At 45.5% G+C, this 21,392-nt stretch overlaps 1 protein-coding gene across 2 annotated transcripts; it reads right to left on the minus strand.

The window, feature by feature from the left end:
* Window positions 1–1,959: 1,959 nt before the first annotated feature.
* Window positions 1,960–21,338, minus strand: CACNG6 (calcium channel, voltage-dependent, gamma subunit 6). Of its 2 annotated transcripts, XM_008583804.1 has the most exons (4): window positions 20,877–21,338; window positions 16,901–16,975; window positions 13,904–14,041; window positions 1,960–2,692 (listed from the first exon to the last, which is right to left on the minus strand). In XM_008583804.1, exons 1-4 carry the CDS (start codon window positions 21,205–21,207, stop codon window positions 2,454–2,456), a joined length of 783 nt encoding a protein of 260 aa, XP_008582026.1. In that variant the 5' UTR covers window positions 21,208–21,338; the 3' UTR covers window positions 1,960–2,453. The 2 variants fall into 2 exon arrangements, with proteins under 2 accessions (XP_008582026.1, XP_008582027.1); XM_008583805.1 differs by lacking the exon at window positions 13,904–14,041 and having other exon boundaries at window positions 20,877–21,207.
* Between the last annotated feature and the right edge of the window lie 54 nt (window positions 21,339–21,392).

A 21,392-nucleotide genomic window follows, 5' to 3' on the forward strand; every position in this document is an offset into this window, starting at 1 on the left:
GCCGTCTTTAGGGATGAAGAAACGGAGACACAGAGAGGCTAAGCAAGTTGCTCCAGCATGGTGGAGCCAGGGCTTCAAAGCGGTCTGTCTTCAGAGCTTACGCTCTCGACCACTACCCAACACTCCCTGTTCTTGTTGAATGAGGGAGTGAATGCACATGCCCAGCTCTCTCTCCTTAGTATACTCAGCATGAGGCTGAACACAAAGTAATGAAGAGAATGTGTCCCACCCAAGAGTGCACCACTGAATCCGAGATGTAGGATGCAATTTCAGCTCATCACAAAAGGCTGATCCCGCATTTCCTAGATGACAGAGCAATCTCCTCTGTCTGAGGAAGCCCCTTTTAATCCTGGGGCAATTTATAATTATATTATAAATGCTATAATATTTATACCATATAATAGAAATATGATATAATATTTTGATACAAAATACATGATCATATATTGACATAATATATGTAACATATAGTGATACATAATTACATAATATATAATTATATTTACAATTAAGTATGGAAATTTTGGTCAAAGGGTAAAAAGTTTCAGTTAGCCAAGAGGAATAAGTTTGGGAGATCTATTGTACAGCATGGTGACCACAGTTAATAATAATGTATACTTGCAAATTGTTGAGAGAGTAGATCTTAAATGTTCTCATCACAGAAAATAAGTATGTGAGGTGACGGATAATTAGCTTGATTTAATCTTTTTGCAATGTATACACATATCAGAATGTCTCATTGTACAACTTAAATATATATACTTTTTGTCAATTACACCCCAATAAGCCAGAAAAAATAAAAATTAAAATTAAAAGTTTAATTCAGGAAAAAAAAAAATACCCCACAGGATTTCTCAGCTTTGGCACTTTTGCCATTTAGGTCCAGATCATTCTTTTTTGTGGGAGCTGTTCTGTGCACTGTAGGGTGCTTAGCAGCCTCCCTGTTCTCTTTGCACTAGATGTCAGTAGTATCCCTCCTTCCAGTTGTAACAACCAAAAATGTCTCCAGGCATTGTCCAATGTCCCCTAAGGGGTAAAATTGTCCCTCCCCATTGAGAACTATGGGGTTAAAAGATCCGCTTGGGGTCCATATTGGAACTAGACTGGAGAGGGAGAGACCAGAGCTGGAAGGTCAGGGAGGAGGTGGGGCGACGGTCCAGGCAAGAGAAAGTATGTTTGAGCTGCGCAGACAAGAGGAAGGTGGATTTCAGATAAAGTCAGTCAAGATACAGAACATTTCCATCACAATAAGGTTTCTTCTGCTGTTTTTTTTTTTTTTTTTTTTTTTTTGGCTTGCAGGTATGGGGATCTGAACCCTTGACCTTGGTGCTGTAACACAGGCTCTAACCAACTGAGCTAACCGGCCAGGCTCATATTTCTTCCTATTGTACTTCTATAGCCGCACCCACTTCCTTTGCAACCCACCTTTTTCTTAACTCCTGGCCACCATTAATCAGTTCTGTGTCTATAATTTTGCTGTATCAAGAATATCGAAAGGGTTGGTTCCTTCTGAGAACTGTGAGGGAAATCTATTGTAGGCCTCTCTCCTTGGTTTGTAGGTGGCCGTCTTCTTCTTGTATCTTCATGTCATCTTTCCTCTATAATTGCCTGTCTCTGTGTCCAAATTTGCCCTTTTTACAAGGACACCATTCATACTGGATTAGAGCTCACCCTAATGACCTCCCTTTAACTTGATTACCTCCGTAAAGACCCCATCTCCAAATAAGATCACATGCTGAGGAACTGGGGGTTAGGACTTCAGCATACATTTTTTTGGGGGGACACATTTCAACCCTTGACAATGTCTGCATTCTACACTGTGTTTTCCACACCTTTGTCTGCCACTCTCTGGGTTCATTTACATGTGATTTCTGGGCCTGATAAGTAGCTTGTAACTGGTTTCTGGAGAAGACATGAACGCACACATGATCACATCACAAACAGAACACAAACCAGTTGTTAAATTTTCAAACCTTTAATTCCAAATCAGATCCGAGGGAGGCCAGACCCAGTGATTTCCCCCTCCCCATCCCCCACTACCCCCAACCCTACGCCAAGGAGCTGCAGAGCAGTTGTTAAGAAGTCTCTGCAGCAAGTGAATCAGTTCAGACTTGGAAAACGAAGGGGTTCCCCCAACTCCCTCCCAAGACCCCCTGACTTCATCCCCCCACCCCCGATCCTAATTACCCCATCAGGTCCCCACCAGCCTTCCCTAGGGACCCTCGTTGCAAAAACCTCTTCCCATCCCACCCCCAAGTGACCCAAATTCAGCCAAGAAAAATATATTTACAGAGGAAAAAGATGAGGGAAAAAAAGGCAGGTTTGTGGAAACAATGTGGGTCCTGGAGCTGGGAAAACACAGTTTCACTGGAAGATAGAGCAAATGATTTTGTGAAGAACAATGGAGAAAAAGAAGGGTTTGGCAGTTTCTTAGGGAAAGCACGCTGGTGGCTCTAGGTGACCTGTTGCACCCGCTTGGGACAGAGTGACCCCCAGGGCCAGGAAGGCATAGTGAGCAGCAGAAAGCAGCCTCCCCCCAGCAGTAGGACCAGGCCGGCCGCCAAGCCACAGCCCAGAGACCAGGAGTATTCGTAGGTCAGGGGTGGGGCCGGGGGAGGCTCAGGGCTGACTCTCTGGAGCAGGGCTTGCACAGAATGCCGGAACACTTCTAGGCTCACGAAAAACAGCAGGCCTGTGGGGAGAAAGGAAAGCATAATGCTCAGGGCCCTGGAGACCCTAGCATGGGTCTGAGCATCTCCCACAGTGCACTCCCTTACAGGCTAGGAGACCCTCCCCAACACCTTCCCACTCATTCATTCAACAGATATTTACTAAACATCTACTACAGCTGCTCCTCCACTTATGATAGGGTTACATCCCAATAAAACCATTGTAAGTTGAAAATACTGTTAAATAGAAAATGCATTTAATACACCTAACCTACCAAAAATCATCACTAAGACTAGCCTACCTTAAACATGCTCAGAACACTTAGATTGGCCTACAGTTGGGCAAAATCATCTAACACAAAGCCTATTTTAAAATAAAGTATGGGCCGGCCCGGTGGCGCACTGCGCTAGTGCGCCGCTTGAGAAGCGCGGAGGCGCTCCCGCCGAGGGTTCGGATCCCACATACAGACCGGTTCCCGCTCACTGGCTGAGCGAGGCGCGGGGGCAACACCGTGGGTTGCGATCCCGTTGCCGGTCCCAGTCTGGTACGGGGGCGACAGTGAGGGTTGCGATCCGTTGCCGGACACGGAAAAAATAAAAAAAGACAAAAATAAATAAATAAATAAAAATAAAGTATGGAATATCTCATGTGACAAGGGGCTTTGGAGAGTCGACTGTAGTAAAAGGGTCTCTGGACCAGTTCCAGTCCCCCCAAAAACCCCTACTAAGCCTGGTTTGGCACGATCTGACCTGCGGAGACAAGCCACTGCAGACTGTGACTGATGGAGCCCAGGGCTTACAATCCCTGCTGCCACGCCTATCACCGCTTCTGAACCCTGGGTAGCAGTAACAGTAGCAGGTAAGCTCATTTCTTTCTTACTAGATATGGTGACCACACACACTCGGTGCTTCCAGAATATTCAGGCCAACCTTTTGATTCCTCCATTTCTTTTTTTTTTTTTCCTTTTTGTCTTTTTTACTGACCGGTAACGGGATCGCAACCCTCGGTGTCGTGCCCGTACCAGGGACCGGCAACGGTATTGCAACCCTCGGTGTTGCGCCCGCACCGCACTCAGCCAGTGAGTGGGAACCGGTCTCCACATGGGATCTGAACCCTCAGTGGGAGCGCCGCTGCACTCCCAAGCAGCGCACTCTCCAGTGTGCCACCAGGCCGGCCCTGATTCCTCCATTTCTGTTGTAGGGGTGGGAGGAATTCCATTCAAACCAAAGGTCACCTCCCCTTGTATTCTTTTTGAAGTACATTTCATGCACCAGTTTATGGCCATTCCACATTGCCCTACTCCTATTTTGGAAAGGGACATCCTCACCAAGTTCCAGGCACCCATATACTTTACTCCAAACCCACCTGAACCTCTTCTACTCTTATGCCACCCAGATTTGCCTCTCTCCTCTAATCCCCTACCCTTGATAGTTAACCCCAAGGTCTGGGATATCACTACTCCTTCTGTCGCTAAACCACCCCTCCCCCTCCACTACAAATACAAGTTAAAAACCTTTCCATGTTTCCTCACCAAGCCCAGTATCCAATCAGTAAAGAGGGACTCCAGAGACTCAAGCCAGTTATTCAACAACCACTCCAGGCCAGTCTATGAAAAAGAACCCATCTTCCCAAAATCTGTCACCCCCTTCTGGTAGCAGAGTAACCGACACCTGCCCAATCCTTAGTCCCTTTGACTCATGTAGGGAAGACCTTTTCTGTTGGATAACTTCCCCTATAATCCTCATCCCTTGGGAGACTATTTACCTGCCCTAAACCACACCTGGCTACTCCTGCACGAATACACTAACACCCACCTACCAAAACCCTATTCCAATCCCTTTCTCCCTCTTAACATTAAGCTGGGGGATTGGATTCTCTCTCCTAAAAGACTTAAATCAAAACTTCTTCAACCTAAGTGGACAGGCCTACATCAGGTGCTTCTAACCACCCCAACCGTGGCAAAATTGTCAGGCATAAGTGCCTGGGTTCATTTTTGCAGATTAAAGACGGTACCAGACTTCAATTCAAAGCTCTCAGGACATCCTGAGAAGTATCATTCTCGCTTCTCATGCCCACCTCTATCAGGCTGACACAGATACCTGAGGAACCCACAGAGGAGTCAGAATCCAGAACCACAGAGGCCCGACTACTGCAGTTAACACATGCCCAAACCGTGAGCTGCCCCTGGCTGATGTCCATGTCAGCTGCAGGGGGTTTCTGTGATCTAATTCTATCTCTCCTTACAAACACACCCAAAGTCCTAGCATCTGAGGACACACTTACTGCTGCCTACAAGGAGACTTCAGGGACTTCTCACCCACTCAAATAACCTAACGGCTGGACGTAGAAGACTAATCACCCTCATTATGCGCTTTTCCAATCAAGCACACACTTTATCTTTTTCTAACAATGCCCCATTTAATTCAGCCTGGGTGCTTGCTAACAATACAGCCATGACAGTACACTGTAACTCCTTTGCTGGCTTTTGTATCTCCCCAAAAAGTTGGGGGTATATTCAAGCACTTCCCTGGTGGGGATGGGGACAGATTGGGGCCAATCTCACCCAAGACACCATTCAATATAACCCATGGGGAGTTAAGGCTACTCGAGATATAATGAAAGATCTCCAGAGTACAGGAGACTCAACAGGACTCAAAGATTTGGTCCAAAAACCTTTTAGATTAACATCCATGATCTTAAAGGGAGCCTGATTCATCCAAGTCACCAATTATCGAGAAGTTCTCCTTCCCTGGTGCATACAACGAAACAACACCAGTCTCTACACTATGCCAGTAGGATCCCTGCACACAGCTCAATGTACATATATCGCTGACATTCCTCCACAAAGATTACAGAACACCTCAAGAGGACTAACAGTTATAGGGAGCAGTGGACACTCGCTAAAATACATAAAAACTATATATTAACCTCCCAACCTAATCCTCCTGCCCCATATCCACATCTAAATAAATCTATAAACTCTCACTTTGGCGATGGGCGGCCTCCCGTCTGCCTCAATGATTTCATTAAACCAAACACCCCATGCCCTACTCTCTTTCGAAATTCCTAATATGCTCTACATTTTCTCGAACAACGAGGATCTTTGCTTACAGAGGTTATCAATTCCACAGCCCCACAACCTAGTGGCCTCCCATGCATCTCAGGGGTTTCATATCCTTGGCACAGAGTTTCAAAAGGGAGGAGTTTCCTTCCTGGCAGACACTATAATAGCCCAAACTGCACCACAAGATCCCCAAGCCTCCCAGGAAACAGATCCCCAATATTTCATCTCAGCAAATATTGGTGCCTACTTGCCACCAGCACTGGGAGTTTCCGGGATTTGTGGACATCAGGGATAACCTCACTTACCTCCCAACTGGGTGGGCACATGTCACAAGGCTACACCACTCCTGACGTCACCGTAGCTCAGGATAATACAAGCCTCTCCTTTCCCATGAGGTCTTGAAGCAAACTCCATAAAAGAGTCACTCCCTTACAGCCCTTAGGTTTTTTTTCCAGCAGGACTAACAGGAGCCTCCAGGACCATCACGGGTGGTGTGTCAACTGGGCTACAGCACAGACTGTCCCAACAGATAGCTGATATATTACAAACAACTGGGGAAACCCTAAAAATCCTACAACAGCAGCTAGACTCCCTGGCAGAGGTGGTCCTACAAAATAGGAGGGCCTTAGACCTACTTCCTGCTGCAGAGGGTGGCACATGCTTATGCCTTAAAGAAAACTATTGTTTCTACATTAACCACTCTGGCAAACTCCAAGGAAACATCCAGAATATTCTTGAAAAAGCCACAAACCTAGGGCTGGCCCGTGGCTCACTCGGTAGAGTGCGGTGCTGATAACACCAAGGCCACGGGTTCGGATCCTATATAGGGCTGCCCGGTTCGCTCACTGGCTGAGCATGGTGCTGACAACACCAAGCCAAGGGTTGAGATCCCCTTACCGGTCATCTTTTAAAAAAAAAAGAAAAAAGAAAAAGCCACAAACCTAAAAACTCCAGCAACTGGATGGTCTAAGAACTCATGGCTATTACCCATTTTTGTTCCCCGTCTTAATTCCCTTTGTAATAATCTTCCTTCTCCTGTCCGTAGGACCTATAACTTCTACAGCAATTCTCCCGGTTCCTCCGCACGACCATCCAGACAATGACTCATGAGCAGGTAACTGAGATTCTGATGATGAGAGATGTCCATTATCATCTCTTCCAGCCTCAAGGATTGTGACAAGGAAAACCCCCAGATCATTAGCCCCTTGTCGCCCCTTTTGTCAGCACGAAGAAGTTATAGAAGATGGACCTTCACCCATATACTCCATCTGGGGGTCTCCCTAATAACAATAACTCACATCCTTTTTCTTTTTTTTAACCAAACACAAAAGGGAGGTATATTAGACCTCATGGCCAGCTTAAGGCAATTGGGCTGAGCTGGAAGGAATGCTTCAGAAGCCTGTGCCCTAACCAACCAGATGTTATTGGACCACAGGGCTGTGTCACCTCGCATAACACTGATTTTGAAATTGCACATTACTCTGCCACAACCCTCAAAGTCTTATAAACCTCCTGCTTTCCTTTGTTCGGGGGAGCTCATCTCCCTCGGTCTCCCCTCCATGCTGGTGGAATATAGCTTCTTGGCTGAAATAGCACCTGGCTGGTGTCTCTCTCCCTGGTGTCTTGCCGAACCTTGTACTGCAAGTGAAAAACAGAACGGTTGTGTGGGTACTCAAAGCACAGTTTCTACTGAATGCATATCGCTTTCACACCATCATAAAGTTGAAAAACAGCAGCCTAAGTTGGGGACTGTCTATATATCACAGACACCATTTTGGAAGCTGGAGACAAAGAAGGAACAAGACAAGTTCATAGAGACAGAAAGTAGCATGGTGGTTGCCAAGGGCCAGAGGGAAGAGAAGAACGGGGAGCTGGTGTGTAACAGGTAAAGAATTTCAGATGGGGGAAGATGAAAAGTTCTGGAGATGGGTGGTGGTGCTGGTTGCATGACAATGGGAACATAATTAATGCCACAGAACTATACACTTAAAAATAGTTACAATGGTAAATTTTACATTAGGTGTATTTTCCCACATTTTTTTAAAAAAGCAAACACAGGAATCAAGAAACACAAAATTCAAATTAAGACTTTATGAAGGCTTTTTTTTTTTTTTCTTGGTGGCTGGCCAGGATGGGGACACAAACCCCTGACCTTGGTGTTATCAACACTGTGCTCTAACCAACTGAGCTAACCTGCCAGCCCCTATGAACACTTGTTTTGAAGACTGATGATGGGTCACAAAATGAAAAGAAAGGCAGTCAGGTCAGGCTGGAATGCAATTTGGTTTTTGAAAACAATAGCAAAAGAGAAGAAAAGTAAGAAACAAGACAAAGACCCTGTCCTCATGAAGCCTGTATTCCACTTGGAGGAGACACATGGTAAACAAATAAACCAAGGCTTGCAAAACTCAAACGCTTGCAGGGGACGATGAGGAAGTACAAATACATGAATCAGGCCGTGCACCAGCCAAACAAGGACAGAGAGAAGCCACAACTCAGCTTCAGCCGACCACGGCCCTTCAGAAACGGGGACCTAACTTGCCAGATCTTCCGATTTTTCAAGAATAGCTGGAATTGTTTAAATCATTATTACCTTTATGGAAATTCACTCAACCTTTAAATGTCGGCTCACAGACATCCTTATTCACTGCCTGCTGAACAGCTCATCTACTGGCCATGCTGGATGCAATTTCTGAAGTAAACAAATGAGGAGACAAGATCATTTCAGAGGGTGATATACATTGGAAAGAAAATAAAATCAAGGAGAGTGACACCCAGGGATGGGAATTTTAGATGGTTTCATCAGGAAAAGCCATTTGAGCTGAGACCTGAAGGATGAAAAAAAAAATCCAGCCATGCACAAAACTAAGCAATGGTTCCAAGAAGAAGGAAGAGCTGATGCAAGGGCCCTGTGGTAGTGTGTTTGAGGAAAAGAAAGTCAATGTGGACGGAGCAGAACTGGGATGAGGGAAAAACATAGTAAATGGAATTGCAAAGTTGGGTGGAAATCAGTTCTTGCAGAGCACCTGATGACCGTCTGTGAGTCACAGATCCTAGCTGCCTCTCCTCTTAGACGCTGGGGGCTGGCTTCAACCTCAATCCCTAACCCTTCTTCCTCCCTGTACCCCAATTCCCCTGTGGCTTTTAATCAGGGGCCTGAAGAATACAGCCTGGAGTCTTGTGTGTCGTGGTTCAATAGCCACTTTGTGATCCCTTCTTTGCTCGATGCAGCCCAGAATTATGGAACTGGAGGTGGAAAAGCATGTAGACAAGGAAGAGACACCCTTCAGTCCCTTCATTTCTTTGCAAATTCATGCATTCTTCCTTTTGTTCAAAGGATCTTAACTGAGCTCTTATTATAAAATATACGTAATATATAAATGAGACTAAGAAAGTACCTGTCCTGGAATTTCATCCAAGAAGGGAAGATGAATAATAATTGGCTAAATACATCACTGTGGGTTGACTTATGTCTGCCCAAAAGTTCATGTGTTGGGGTCCTGACCCCCAATGCCTTGGAATCTGACCATATTTGGAGATAGTGGCTTTAAAGAGATAATTAAGTTAAAGTGAGGTCATTAGAGTGGACCCCAATTTAATACAACTGGCCTCTTTATAAGAAGAGGAAATTTGGACAGAGGTACAAAAGCAAGACCGTGTGAGGACAGCCATCTGGGGACCAAGAAGAGAGGCCTCAGAAGAAGCCAACACTGCTGACATCTTGGTCTCAGACTTCCAGCCTCCAGAACTGTGAGAAGATAAATTTCCATTGTTTAAGCCACCTAGTCTGTGGTACTTTGTTACGGCAGCCCCACTAAATGAATCCAAACATAACTATATAATTTCAGGTAGTGACCAATTCTACAAAGAAAAATAACAGAGGGTAAGGGCGCAGCCAGTAGCAAGTCTGCATTAGACAGGGTGGTCAGCGATGTCTCTCTGAGGTGGTGATACTGGATCAGAGACTTAAATAATGCGAGGAAATGAGAGATATGAAGAGCTGGTGAGAGAATACTCCAGGGTGAGGAGACAGCAGTGCATGAGGCTCTGAGGAAGAAATGAGCTTGGAGTGTCAGGAACGGCAAAGAGGCTGATGAGACCAGAGCAGAGAAAATGGTAAGAGATGAAGTCACACGGTGGCCAGGAGCCAGGCCACGTAAGGCTTTGGGGCCACGTTCTTCTAGTAGTAGAAATTAGTTGGTGTCTTTTGATCTGGGGAGGAATCATGATCTGATTTATGGTTTTAAAATATCACTCTGGCTGTTTTGTGGAGAATTGACTTGAGAAGGGTAAGAGGAGAAGCCTGAAGAATGGTCAGGAGGCCACAGAAATTATCTCAGGGAAATATGGGGTGGCTTGGGTTAAGGTGGTGGGGAAAGTGGAGGGAAGTGCTTGTGTTCAGAATATACTCTGGAGATGGTGCCAATAGAATTCGCTGATGGAATGGATGTGAGGCATAAAGACGGCAGAAGAACCAAACATGACTTCTAGATTTTTGGTTTAAGCCAGGAGTCAGCAAACTATGGCCTGTGGGCCACATAGTAAGTATTTACGGCTTTCTGGGCCGTACAGTCTCTGTCACAACCACTCAATTCTGTAGTGCAAAATCAGCCAAAGTCAACAAATTAATAAATGGAGTGGTTGTAGTCCAGTATAACTTTATTTATGGACATTGAATTTTGAATTTCATGTAATTTTCACATGCACGAAATACTATTCTTCTGATTTTTCTTCCCCAACCATTTAGCTCATGAGCTGAACAAAAACAAGTGGCAGGTAGGATTTGGTCCATGAGTCGTAGTTTACTGACCCCTGGTCTTGACACATTAGCTTTGTGGCAAGAATCTAACCAAATGCCTTCATATCTCATCTTTTCTACTTAACCTTATGATGTAGGTATTATAATCCTCACTTTACAGGTGGGAAAATTGAAACCTAGAGAGTGGAGCTTGGGTCTGAGCCCAGCCAGGTCTACGCAATAAACTACTGTCTTAGCCACGCCATGATTCCTCCTCCCTGATCCAGCCTGACTTCTTGATTTGACCTAAAAAGACACACGTGATCTGGCCCCTGCCTGCTTCTTCAGCCTCCTCTCAAGCTGCTCTTCCCACCCTCTGGCAATATGAAGGAGGACTTCTTTCAGGTCTTTAAATGCCCCAAACTCTTTCAAGCCTCAAGATCTTTAGGCTTGGAATAATTTTCTGCTAAGCCCTTCCTGAGCCTGCCCTGCACATCCTCATTCCTCACCTCTCTGCTTAAATTACAATTACAATTCCCCAGGAAAGCTTCCCCTGATCATTGCCACCTAAGTCTACAACGGGTCTCCCTGTTATACATTTTTCTAATACTGTTCACTTCTTATTTATAGCACCCATCACAGCTGGTAATTAGCAATACATATTGATTGATATGAGAATCGTCTATTTATCTAATTTCTATCTCCCCCACTAGACTATAAATCTACCAGGGCAGCAAACTTGTCTGCCTCATATCTCTAAAACATGGAACACCTGGCATATACACCATGACATATACCTAGGAGAGAAACAATATATCCTAAACACATCCCTTTACCTAGGGAGACCTCAAAAGCCCAACCTGCCCCAGTCCCTGATACTTAACATAACCATAGTAATTACAACCTCAAATCCACCCTCACTTTAATTTGGTTATATAATTTGAAACATTTTTGTGACCAAAGCTTTCATAAAACACTTTTATATCCACAACTCCTGGTGCATCCCCAGCAATAATGCGGGTGTGAGTACAATAGTAACACCAGCAGCAAATTCCTACCAAGCTATAAATTCCATAATAAGGGATCATCATCTTGATCTTCATCATTCTATCCCCAGTGGTACCTAGCATAGCATCTAGCACTTACTAGATATTAAAAAAACTTGTTAAATAAATGGATGGATGAACAGATGAATAAATAGACGGTCAGAGGTAGGGCAGGAGGAAGGGAAAGAGGATGGAAAGGAAGGAAGGAAAAGAAGTTGGGACTCCAACCCAGATCTTTTTGATTCCCTGTCGATGTCATTGGGCCATCTCTTGTGCCAGTATATAGGTCTCTCTCCATGCTGTGGTCACATTGGCTTTCTTTCAGGACCTCAAGTTTACCAAGTGCTCTCTAGCTTGGTTACCCGTGATTTGACATCTTCAACGTCACCTCCTCAGAGAGGCCCTCTCTAACGCCCTGCAGTTAACAAGTGTTCTCTCTGCATACTCTCAGAGCACTTACTACAGCTTGTAATTATGGGATTACTTGTATTATTTCTGTGTCACAACTAGATGATAATCTCCATGGTGACAGGCATTTATCTGTCCTGTACACTTGTATAGTATTACATACACACACATGTAACATTGTATGTATATATAATATAAATATATGTACATATATTCATATATATGTATGCCAAAAAATTAAATGAACTAATGAATAAATGAATAAAAGAACAGGGGATGACTGACTTTTCCCTTTTATCTAGGGAAATCTCTAAGGCAACAAAAGAACTGTAAGAATGCAGTCATTATTATTTTCCATTCATGTGTGCTCTTCAAACACACATCATGTCTCTTGGCCTCATCTCACACCAGGCCTCTACCTCACTCATTAATCAAGGCTACCATGTATAATTGTGCAAGCTTGTCCTGCTTTATGCTCTGATCTTCATGCTGTTCCTCAAACATGCCAAGTCTTTTATACCCTTTGTTCATGCTATTTCATCACCACATTACTACCACCACCATCACCATCATCACCACCACTATCACCGTGACCACCGTGACCACCACTATCACCAATACAAACATGACCATCACCACCACCACCATAATCGGTTGCCACAATTGTCGCCACCATACTTTGAATAATTTCCATTTATCCTTCAATTATCAGCTTAAATATCACTTTCCTGGGGACTTTCTCTGACACGCCCTCACCACCAGTGTGAACCCTTAATATACTTTATCATTACTCTCACCGCAATTATAGTTGAATGATTACATGTGTAGTTATTGGTCACAGTCTATCTTCACCAGAATCTAGGCTCTATGAGAGCAGACACAGTGTCTGCCTTATTAAATCTTGTATCTCCAGCTCTTACATTTCCTGGAACATAGTAGGTGCTCATAAACACACAAAGAATAAAGAAATAAAGCTTATATAATGAATGACTTTCCTATTCACCTTAGAAAACATTTGATCCAGTAAGGAAACCAAGGCCCAGAAAATAAAAGGAATCTCCTCAAGGTCTCACAGTGATTTAGTGCACAGCCTAGGCTAGAACCTAGACCACTTGAGCCCCCGTTAAGCATTCGTTCCACCATGCCACACTCTCAGACGACAAAGACCCCACAAGAATATAGTTCCCAAAATGCAATGATGCACTGCAGTAAAAAGACTTGCTTTTAAATAAGAAGACCTAGTTTAAGGACCTATCTCTGCCATCATTGGTTGTGTTACCATAAGTAATTAATCTAACTTTTCTGAACCTCAATTTTCTTATCTGTAAAATGAAGAATAGTAATCTCTATGTAGCAGAGCTGTTGTAAGGATTTGAGCTAGATGTAGAATAAATTAAAGTTTTTATTATTATTCAGGACTATATTTCACAAAATGTAGCACTTACTTTGGACCCTCAACTCCAAGACTGCAACAATCCCCAGGTTTAAATTAAAAAGACTGTTTTGGAGACACTTCAATTCCTGACCAATGACAGGACTTGGAACCCTCTTCCATCTTTGAGCCTAGGACAGCCCTTGGGCTTCCCTGACCTCCCAATATGCAACAGTGCTTGGGGACTCCGGGTCGAAATCTAAAACACTTTTTGGAGAACCTCCAATTCCCAACCAACAACAGGGCTTAAAACTCTTCCATTTTTGCTACTTCTATAGTTTTGAGCTTTCTCCAATGCCCAGTATGCAACAGTGCATAGAGACCCCACCTCCTGTCATGCAACAGTGCTTGGAGACTGCAGGTCAAAATCTAAAACAGTGTTTGGAGAGCCTCCAGTCCTAAGCCAACAACAACGGGCTTGGAATTCTCTCGTCTTTGAGCCTACTATGGCCCTTGGGTACCACCACCCACCTCCCAACAGGCAACAGTGCTTGGAGATCCTCCCAGCATGAAATGTCCTCAGCCTTCAGGCTCTCAACCCTTACCTGAGAGGCCAAAGCAAATGGCTCCCACGCGGAGCAGGAAGTCTGCACCTTTACTGAGCACCATGATGACACAGAGGCACCCCAAGGCCATGACTGCCAGGCCCAGCACTGCTATCACCGCAGCTGCCAGATTTACCTCTGTGAGGAGGGGAGAGAGAAGAAGCAGAGAACACAGGATATAGAGAGTGGGAAGGGTCGCATTATAGGGACCCAGAACCAGGAAGATGGAAGATTTGGGACTAGAGAAGAATTTTCAAGTGGAAGATTATTGAGTCTAACATTTTACTTATTTTTTTTTTCCTTTTTGTCTTTTTTCGTGACCGGCAACGGATCGCAACCCTCAGTGTTGCGCCCGCACCTCGCTCAGCCAGTGAGCGGCCGGTCTGTATGTGGGATCCAAACCCTCAGCGGGAGTGCCGCCGCACTCCCAAGTGGCACACTGTAGCAGTGCGCCACCGGGCTGGCCCCTAACATTTTACTTATATGAGGGTACTTTTGAAAGTTCATGGAAAGATTCATGGTATCTTAATTTTTTTTCCACAGACTTTTTGAAGTGCCCTCATACTGGTTTTCTGGTGTTTTTTTAAATTGGTTATGAATATTCATGGGGTACAAAGCTGATTGTCACCACTTGTGCCCAAGATGTGATGGCCAGATCCATACTGGCAGCATGCCCATTACCACAAATTGTGATTATACCCTGTGTCCCCCACCCAATTATCCCCCCAATTATCCCCGACCTCCCTTCCCATCCTCCTTTCCCCCACCCCACTTCGTATCCTTAGGTATGTTCTCTCCCTCTGCAAGCCCAATGCACCACTGTGGTATTTCTTTCCTTCCTTATTTCTCTCTTAGCTCCCACTTATGAGTGAGTACATGTGGCATTTTTTCCTCTGTGCTTTGCTTAGTTCAAAAAGATGGAGAATAACAAATAGTGGTGAGGGTGTGGAGAGAAGGGAACGCTCCTGCACTGTTGGTGGGACTGTAAATTAGTACAACCTCTATGGAAAACAGTATGGAGGTTTCTCAAACAACTACAGACAGATCCTCCCTATGATCCAGCAATCCCACTTCTGGGCATATACCCAGAGGAATGGAAATCATCATGTCAAAGGGATACTTGTTCATCGCAGCTCTGTTCACAACAGCCAAGACATGGAACCAACCTAAATGTCCATCGATGGACAACTGGATAAGGAAATGTGGAATATATACACCATGGAATACTAGTTTGCCATAAAAAAGAATGAAATTCTCCCATTCGCAACAACATGGATGAGCTTGGAGAAACTCACGCTGAGTGAAATAAGCCCCATACTGCTGAAGGAACTAAGACTCGGAGAGGGTCATTTATTTGCCTAAGGTTACAGAATAAAGAGGGTACAGAATCAGGATTAGAAGGAGATGGGAATTACCAATTGATACTTTTGATCTTGTCATTATTTGTTTACAGGTGAGGAAACTGAGGCAGCTGGGTGTGTGGGAGACAATGAAGAAAGTGGTATGTTATAGTGGAATGACCCAAGTCAGAATTCTCCCTAGGTACTTCCTAGCAGGAAGATTCTGGTAAAGTCTCTGAACCCCTCCCAGCCTCCGTTTCCTCCTCTGGAAAATCAGGATCAAAATCCCTATCTGGGGCCGGCCTGTGGCTCACTTGGGAGAACATGGTGCTGACAACACCAAGTCAAGGGTTAAGATCCCCTTACCAGTCATCTTTAAAAAAAAAAAAATCCCGGGCCGGCCCGGTGGCGCACTGGAGAGTGCGCCGCTTGAGAGCGTGGCGGCGCTCCCGCCGAGGGTTCGGATCCCATGTGGAGACCGGTTCCCGCTCACTGGCTGAGCGCGGTGCGGGCGCAACACCGAGGGTTGCAATCCCGTTGCCAGTCCCCGGTACGGGCGCGACACCAAGGGTTGCGATCCCATTACCGGTCAGTAAAAAAGACAAAAAGGAAAAAAACAAATCCCTATCTGACTAGGCTGTTGTGAGGATTAGAAATCACCTATGTAAAGTTCCCAGTGTAGTGCTTGGCACATGGTAGGTGTTCCATACAAGTGCACCAGGATTATCTCGCTATTCCAGAGGTAAGAGAGAAGGCATGGAGAAGGCAAGGAACCACCATTTATTGAAGACCTTCTGTGTACAGTGTATGTTTTAGCTCCATCACCTCAATAAATCCTTACAAAGACCAGATAAGATTCATGACATGATCACAATTCCTTTACTGGTGGAGACATCGAGGCACTGGGGTGACTGAGAGGCTGTGGTTACAGTAGAAAGGGGAAAGTCTCCAGAGTTGCATTGTCCAGCACAGTAGCCATTAGCCATATGTGTCCTTTTAATTCTAAATTAATTTAAACTAAACAAAATTAAAAATTCAGTTTCTCCATCCCACCAGCCACATCGCAGGTGCTCAGTAACCACATGTGGCCAGTGGCTACCATATGGATCAGAATAAACATAACACATTTCCATTTTCACAGAACATTTTCTATAGGAGAGTGCTGCTTTAGAGTCAGACTTATCTGAGTTTGGATGATACCTCTGCCACTTTCTGGGAAAAATAAATTTAACCATTTCTGGACTTCCATGTTTCTCACCTGGAAGATAACAATAAAGTCCCTGCCTGCAAGGTTATGGCAAAGACTGGACACTGTATAAATGAAACACCGGCTCCATGCTTACCATGTGATGGGTTCATGTTTGTGAGATGTTAAAGTGGTATCTACAGAGGGAGGCTGTGATTTGCCCAAAGTTACACAGCATGTGGCATAGGCAAGGCTGGGAGAGGGGGCATCAGGCAAAGAAGGGCTCTGGAGAACCACACCCCACCATTAATTCTACTGCCACCACTCTCCCAAAACGGGACATCCACAGATTATAGAAGCTGAACCCACCGTGGGATAAAGCAGAAGGCGGGACAATGCTATCCAAATCTCCCCTATTGTGGCCAGAATATCTCCCCACTCCTCTACCACTATGGGGTGAAAAGTTCTCACCTTTCTTTGTGGTTCTCTGGAAGATGCATGCATTCTCCCCCGTGGTGAAAAATTTAAAGTAGGTGCAGTTTGCTTCTGTGGGAGCAGGAGAGAGAAAAGGGGAGGTGATGACATGAGGTCCCTTGTGTAAGCTCACAGTTGGACACTTAACATAGCTAACAGGAGCCTAAAAATAGGACATTAAGATCCCCAATATACGTAGGACAAAAATGATGCTAGGAAACATATAAACCACCTACTATCACACAGCCATCCAGCAGCTGGGATTCCAACCCAGAGCTTAGAGGTTCAGATCTGTGGTTTTGAGTAGGCCATTAACCTCTCTGGGCCTCTGATTCTTCCTCTATAAAATGAGATAATAATCTCTTTTCTGGCTCCTTTGTGTGGGTTTGTTGAGTGTTAAGTGGGATTAGAAATGGATCATCACTTTATTCAACAAAGGACACCAAGAAACAGGTAACAGAAGGCTAAAAAACTCAGAAAAGATTCCTGTCTCAGAAAGGATTCCCATCTAGAATACACAAATAGTTCCTGCAGATTAGCAAGGAGAGAGATAACACAGTTGAAAAACGGGCAAAGGATATGAATAGTAATTCACAGAAGAGGAAGCTAGGGTAACTTACAAGTGCATGAAGAGATGCTTCACTTCACCAGGGATCAGAGAAATGCAACTTACATCAGCAGGGAGGTGCCACTTCTGATCAATTAGATTGGCAAATATTAAAAGAGTAATATCAAGTGCTGGAGGAGAAGAGGAAACAGCTGGAAGTATAAACTGGTACTAGTCTTTTGGAAAGCTCCCTGACATACTTTATGAAATGAAGTGTGTTTCGGCCCTATTATCCAACAATTTTACTTCTAGGTAAATATCCAGAAAAAACACACACCCACACCCACACACACACAGGGAACATATATGTGGATGCTCACTGCAGCATTGTTTACAAATAGCACGGAGTCAGCATCAACCTAGGTGTCCATCTCTAGAAAAACAGACAAGTAAATGTGACAGATGCTCCCTGTGGAAATCTCTGCAGCACATGGTAGCCAAGCACCAGAATAGCATAAAGCAAGACAGAGAGATCAGGATACACAGTGTTGAATTAAAGAAAGAAAGAAAGAAAGAAAGAAAGAAAGAAAGTAAGAAAGAAATTCAAAAAGTCGAAATCTATAGCATGATATAATTTGTGCAAAACACATATGTATATAAACTAACAATATATTTTTTCCAAGTCAAAGTATATATCCATGAGTGTATACCAAAAACATTAAAGAGATGAGTTAGGAAGAAATTAAAAAAAAAAAAAAGAATAATAATGTAAAACAAAACACAGGAAGGATCTTGCAAAGGCTAATAATGGTCTTGTGACATAAACTGAGGAGTATGATTCATGCAACTTTGTGTAGTTGAGGTCCAAAACTTTAAACTTTTTTTTAAAAAAAGGCATTTTCTAAACTGAATTTTAGAGCCATTACATCCTTTTGAATTCACCTAGTCTAACCTACTCTCTTATTCTACAGATGGGGAAACTGAGGGACAGAAAGAGAGAAGAGAGGTACAGAATAATAGAGGTAAAGGAAATAGGAAAGGGGCCAGGCAGTCTGGAGAAGCAGAAAAGGAACTTTCTAAATAGAAGAAAAATGTGAAGGAACAAGAGATAAACTGAGGAGTCAGGTGAAGTGGTGTGGAACTGGGGAAGGAGAAGGGAGAGATGTCAGGTCAGGAGTAGTGGCAGGTGTGAGTTCTTACCCTAAGCAGCAAGAGGTAAAGGATGCTCAATGTCACAGAGCAGAGGGTGAGGATGTTCTTCGTAGCAGTCGGTGGGAGAAACATGGTCTACATCCATGAGGGAAGTGTGAAGTCCCTTCTGGAACAGTCTGGAGTGTCTAGCATCCCATTTTAGCTACTTAAAATTTAGGACATCCTGCTTCTTGACTACCAATGGATATAGCATATACCATTTGGAAAAACATAGGGTGTGGGTCATTCCCCTCGCAGCCAAGGGGGTATGGGATGTCTTTTGATGGGCAGTGGGAAGTGTGGGACATTTCTCTGAGATAATGAAGATTACATATGAGTCATCCTCTGAGGGGCTGGGATTGCGGGATGATGGCTACGGCCCTGTAAGGTGGTTGAAGACCTTTTGAACAATACAGAGAGCAGCAAGGGATGTGAGGGACCCCATCTTATGCAGTGAGGTGGGATGAGACATCTTTGGTGCAAGGACCTTTGGGACATTTTTATGGACTAATGAGATGCGATATAGTGTAGGTATTAGGAACAGAGCAAAGTATGTTTCAAATCTCATATAAACTGCCTGGATACATAGATTGACCCACTAAAACTTCCTGCTCATTTTTGTCTTCTGTAGAATGGGGGTGATAATAGCTACTTACGGGGTGGGTATGACGATTAAGGAGTTCATGCATGTGAAGTCCTTAGAACACAGCCTAAGTACCACATAAGCATCTAATATTTTTATTACTGGAGCATCCCATCTTGCTATCAAAGGCTTGGGACATCCTACGGGTGTAAGATATAACATCTGGAGAAGTGAAGAACGAAGGAAACCCCATCTGGAGCCCAGAGGAATAGGAGATATACTATGAGGGGCACTGAGATTACAGGACGTGCTTTGGAGAGTAAGAGTGTCAGAGACCTTGTATGGGTGATCAAACAAAGGCGCTCTAGTCCTGAATGGACTCTGAGGGGTGTTAGATATTTTCCTTGAGTCAGAAGAGGTAGAGTGAGATCACATCCTGGTCCCAAGGAGCAGAGGATGTCCCAGTGGTATAAGTAGAGGGCGTGGCATGTCCTGTCCGAGAGTGAGACATATGGGGTAGCTCTCTGGCACAGCCAGGGGTGAAAGAAACACTCTGTGAGAAAGTGAGGAGTGCGAGTTGTCTGAAGAGAACATGAGAAGGGTTGGAATGTCCAATCTGGGCATTCAGAGGTGAGGACAGAAAATGAAGAACATTTCCCGGGACGCATGAGGTGCTCCCTGGGATGCTGGGAGGTGTCTGTGGAGAGCTCTGTTGGGTGGAACCAGTAGGTGGGAAACACGCATAGACTCTACTTTGGGGTGGGCATCAAAGCGGTCTGTCTCCTGAGAGCTCACCGGATGGGAGTACAGACTGTCTCCAGGCCGGGAAGAACAAACTGCCACCAGCAACCCAGACTGTCTCTCTAGGGGCACAGGTTATCTGTGGGCACAAGCACAGAGGGCACAGGCTGTCTCAGGGGTGCAAGTGTTTCTGGAGGATGCAAGCTTTCTGGGGAGGGCACAGGCTGTTTGAGGGCACCAAATGCATCTGGAACCATGGACAGGGTCTGGGGACAGACTGTGTGTGGAGACACAAAGTTTCTCTAGGAACACAGGCTCTCTCTGGGAGTACACACTGGTCTGGGGACCCAGTAATGCCTGGAAACATTGGCTGTGTTGGGGGCAGGAGCTTTGGGGGTCATAGGATGATCTGGGGGCACAGGCTGGTCTTAGGGGTACAAGATGGTTTAGGGGTACATGCTGGTGTAAAGATATGGGCTGGTCTGGGAGTACATGCTGGTGTGGGGGCAGAGGCTGTAGCTGGGGACACAGGCTGGTCGGGGGGTACAGCATGGTCTGGGGGTATAGGCTGCTCTGGGGCACAGACTCCCCTTGGGGGCTTAGACTCCCTCCGGGAGCACAGGCTGATCTTGGGGTACATGCTGTAGCTGGAAGACAAGCTCTAAGGCACAGGTTCTCAGGAAGTAAGCCAGTGAGACACAGGCTACGGCTGGGGTGCTCTTTCTCTCTCCCACTCAATCTATCTCTTCCTCTCTCATCAGTTTCTGGAAGCACAAGCTGACCAGGGCACAGGTTCTTTCTGGGGTGCAATCTCTCCCCTTGGGGTTCAGAGTCTGTCTGGGGACACGGGCTGTGTCTGGGGCCTCCCCTCCTGCCTGTGGGCCATTAGAGTCAGGGCGGCAGCCTCTCACCTCCGGGCAGCTCCGCGGGGCCGCAGGTCTCTCTGCCCGCCGGCACGTCGGCCTGCCACAGTCTCTTGGTGCACACCTTCCACAGCCCCATGTGGGCAGCGTCGCACACGGCACTGCCGTTGGCCTTGTAGGTGTTGAGCTCCACCCAGAACTCGGTGCCCACGGACAGCACTGACAGCGTGGCGCCCACGGTGGCCACCAGCAGCGCCAGCTTGATCTTCCCCTGGCGCTCCGGCGACAGCCCGGCCTGCTGCTGCCCGCGAGCCCTCCGCAGGCCCACGGCCGCCCGCCGCCGGTCCTCCTCTTGCATGAAGAAGTTGGACCACATCATCCTCCTTATGGCCGCTGGGGTCCGGGGCAGGTGCAAACGAGGCAGGGCTGGGGAGGGGTCTCGAGGAGCGGGAGGGAGGCCGAGTGTGGAGCTGTCTGGGGTCGTAAAGGGGGTGAGGGGCTCAGTGTTCACTGGATTCTTTGAGATCCGAGTCCGCGCTGAAACCTCGCCTCTGGGGCTTAGCA

This window comes from Galeopterus variegatus, unplaced genomic scaffold (genome assembly GCF_000696425.1).
Source record: "Galeopterus variegatus unplaced genomic scaffold, G_variegatus-3.0.2 Scaffold3046, whole genome shotgun sequence".
Classification (NCBI taxonomy): domain Eukaryota; kingdom Metazoa; phylum Chordata; class Mammalia; order Dermoptera; family Cynocephalidae; genus Galeopterus; species Galeopterus variegatus.